Source organism: Sphaeroforma arctica (assembly GCF_001186125.1).
Source record: "Sphaeroforma arctica JP610 unplaced genomic scaffold supercont1.2590, whole genome shotgun sequence".
Lineage (NCBI taxonomy): Eukaryota > Ichthyosporea > Ichthyophonida > Sphaeroforma > Sphaeroforma arctica.
The window spans coordinates 2,867-5,643 of record NW_014037968.1 but is presented as its reverse complement, the minus strand read 5'-3'; the positions used below and the strand labels follow the sequence as shown (position 1 = coordinate 5,643).

Below are 2,777 nucleotides of genomic sequence, written 5' to 3'. Positions count from 1 at the left end.
ACATATATATACGTATATATACATATGCATACATATATATATATATATGTGTGTGTGTGTGTGTGTGTGTGTGTGTGTGTGACTGTATATATATATGTATGTATATGCATATATTCTGTCGCACTAAATGTGTTCGTGATGTATACGAGCTATAGCTGATCAGTATTAGGTTGTGCATTTCATTTTGTGTAGTCGCGTCCGCGCTATATTTAGGACAAATTATTGGCTTGCAAAAGTATTGTTATATACACGTCCGATTCAGCTACTTTTATGCCGTCAATGTATTGCGTATGAACTACTGCTCGAAATGATCACGTGCATGGCGTATGGTTCGCTCAGCAACACGTCCGCACTTCTCGTGCTCGTTATGCTCATTGCAGTACACTGTTCATAAATGGCTCTGCCACTGAGTTGTAACGGACACCCGCCCATCAATGTTCAGGTTGACATTGGTGGAGACATTATCCCGCGTTCGCTGGTAGTCTCTCGATTGGATGATATGGACATGAGGGTAATCTGCGCACTCGGAGACGGGACTCTAGTATACTACACCCTGGGTATGTGAAGATGATTGTTTCTATGCATGCTAGAGTGAAATGGAACTTATACACAATTCACTATGAAGATGATTGTTTCTGTATGCATGCTAGAGTATAAGCATACATATAAATATTTACATATATTGTCATGTTGAGTGTGTTCGCCTTGGTGGTTTGCTTGCGGATGATGTGAACGAAAGTAAAAATACACTTACAAAAGTGTATATACATGTGGTATGGCTATTGTCTTTACAATAGTCTTTCTCTTGCTAATGTAGTGTGGTGTATTGTAAGTGTGTCTGCGAACCTCTGGAGTATCGACATGCCTATGCTTATATCTAGATTCAAATATATGTGCGTGTACTTTGTTAGTAATGTCTATGCGTGTATTTAGAAATATTTAGATAGTACTGTATATGCGTGCCTTTTTATAGTATCGTCTATGTGTATATCCTAGGTAGTGATATCTATGCGTGTGTCCACATAGAATTGTTTATGCGTGTAAATACTTCGGTATGTCTATGCAATTATTTGGATAGGTGAGCACTATCAGTCCCAAAAGCACTGAAGTCTTACTTAAACTGTCTGTTTTTTGTTTTTCTACATAATAATATTGTCGATAAATTGACCGATATGACCGGGAGTTTTGATAGAATATCTTTGGTGTGGTAGCAAATGGCAAGTTAAGCTTTTAAACACTCACTCTCTTTTTCTCTTCGTACCTAATGCTCACACGCACGCACACGCGTGCAGCACCGAACCAAGCAGCCATAACCGCAGATGATGGTATCAACACCTCAACAGACACCGAAGTCACATACATGCTGACGGACAGGAAACACGTGACCTTGGCAACGCAGCCCATAGAATTGTCGCTATTCCGTACCAATGGACGCGAGTGCGTGTTTGCGGCGAGTGATAGACCGGCGGTGATATACAGCTCGCATGGCAAACTGGTGTTTTCTAATGTCAATGTGAAGGATGTGGCGCACATGTGTCCGCTGAACTCAGAGGCGTTTCCCGAGGTGTGTGGTTTGTGAGCTGGTTTTAGGGTACACGTATGTTTGCGAGATGGTTTTAGGGTACATGTATATTTGTGAGATGGTGTACGCCACCATCGCGAATGGATACTTTCCCCAATGTCAGTGTGAACGTTGTGACACCTCTGTTTGCGCCGAATTTGTAGGTGTTGGCGCGGGGCTATGTTGGGTATGATGTCAACCCACACACATGAATATATATATATATATATATTGTGAGATTCTGAAATCAATGCAAGTTAACGATAGAATTCTTTAATTGTAGAATGATATGAAGTTGGTAAACATTAGATGTAACGATTAGGGCCCTAGTATATATTTGTGTGTGTGAAAATATATATAATTTTGGTTCACAATAATTTCGATAATTCACACGGCCAAATTCTACTCCAAAGTTCGGTACTCCGGCATATGTATATATATGTATATGTATATGTATATGTACAAATATATATATATATATTTATGTTAATATTTATATTTATATATATTTGGTAAAATGATGTACGTGTTATGTTCAGGTATGCGATTACACGTGTATGAAGTCTGCCTATACATATGAATATATATATATATATATATATGTGTGTGTGTGTGTGTGTGTGTGTGTGTCGTAAAATGATGTGCGTTTGTGATGTTCAGACATCCGATTACGTCAGAAGCCTTTTTTGATAAATGTGTCTTGTACCATGATACACTGAGCGTAGACGTGGGCGTAGGCGTGCGTTGATTAGTATTGACAAGTTAGACCCTTTCAGCCACAGTCGTCGGAAGCACAGTACAGTACGGCATACCTGTTCACACTATTCGCTTAGCACGCGTAGCAGCACTGTCTTGTCCACTCCAGCTATGTCACCTGCGATAGATCTCTTCACACTGTGGCGTGGTGTTCTATGGTGCGCAACTGGCTCTTGGCACTGTAGTTACAGTTTAAAAAAATTAACTTAGCATTTGCACCCATCTTCAATGGTCACATATCCCTGTGTACTTCATGTGCCTGTCCTTCTGCTGAATCACTTGCTGTTTGTGGCTGCGAAGTGTCTGGCGATGTTCTCTACGACACAGATGGCCCTCAGCCCAAATTTAAGGACTCGGGGCATTCACGTTTGCTACAACTCATGCCATTTTCCTTCCGCACCCGTCTGTCCTCGCCCCAAATCCCTTCATTATTACCCCATTGTACAATCTCTCCCCCCCC

General features: G+C 40.8%; 1 protein-coding gene across 1 annotated transcript in view; it reads left to right on the top strand.

Annotated features, from left to right (window-relative positions):
* Positions 1-394: 394 nt before the first annotated feature.
* Positions 395-2,777, top strand: part of SARC_12795 (hypothetical protein) — a gene marked incomplete at both ends in the record, with an annotated part of 4,771 nt that continues 2,388 nt past the window's right edge. The window contains 2 exons of the mRNA XM_014293090.1: positions 395-557; positions 1,293-1,564. Of these exons, the coding sequence (XP_014148565.1) occupies positions 395-557; positions 1,293-1,564 (435 nt within the window). The remainder of the gene's footprint in view (positions 558-1,292; positions 1,565-2,777) is intronic.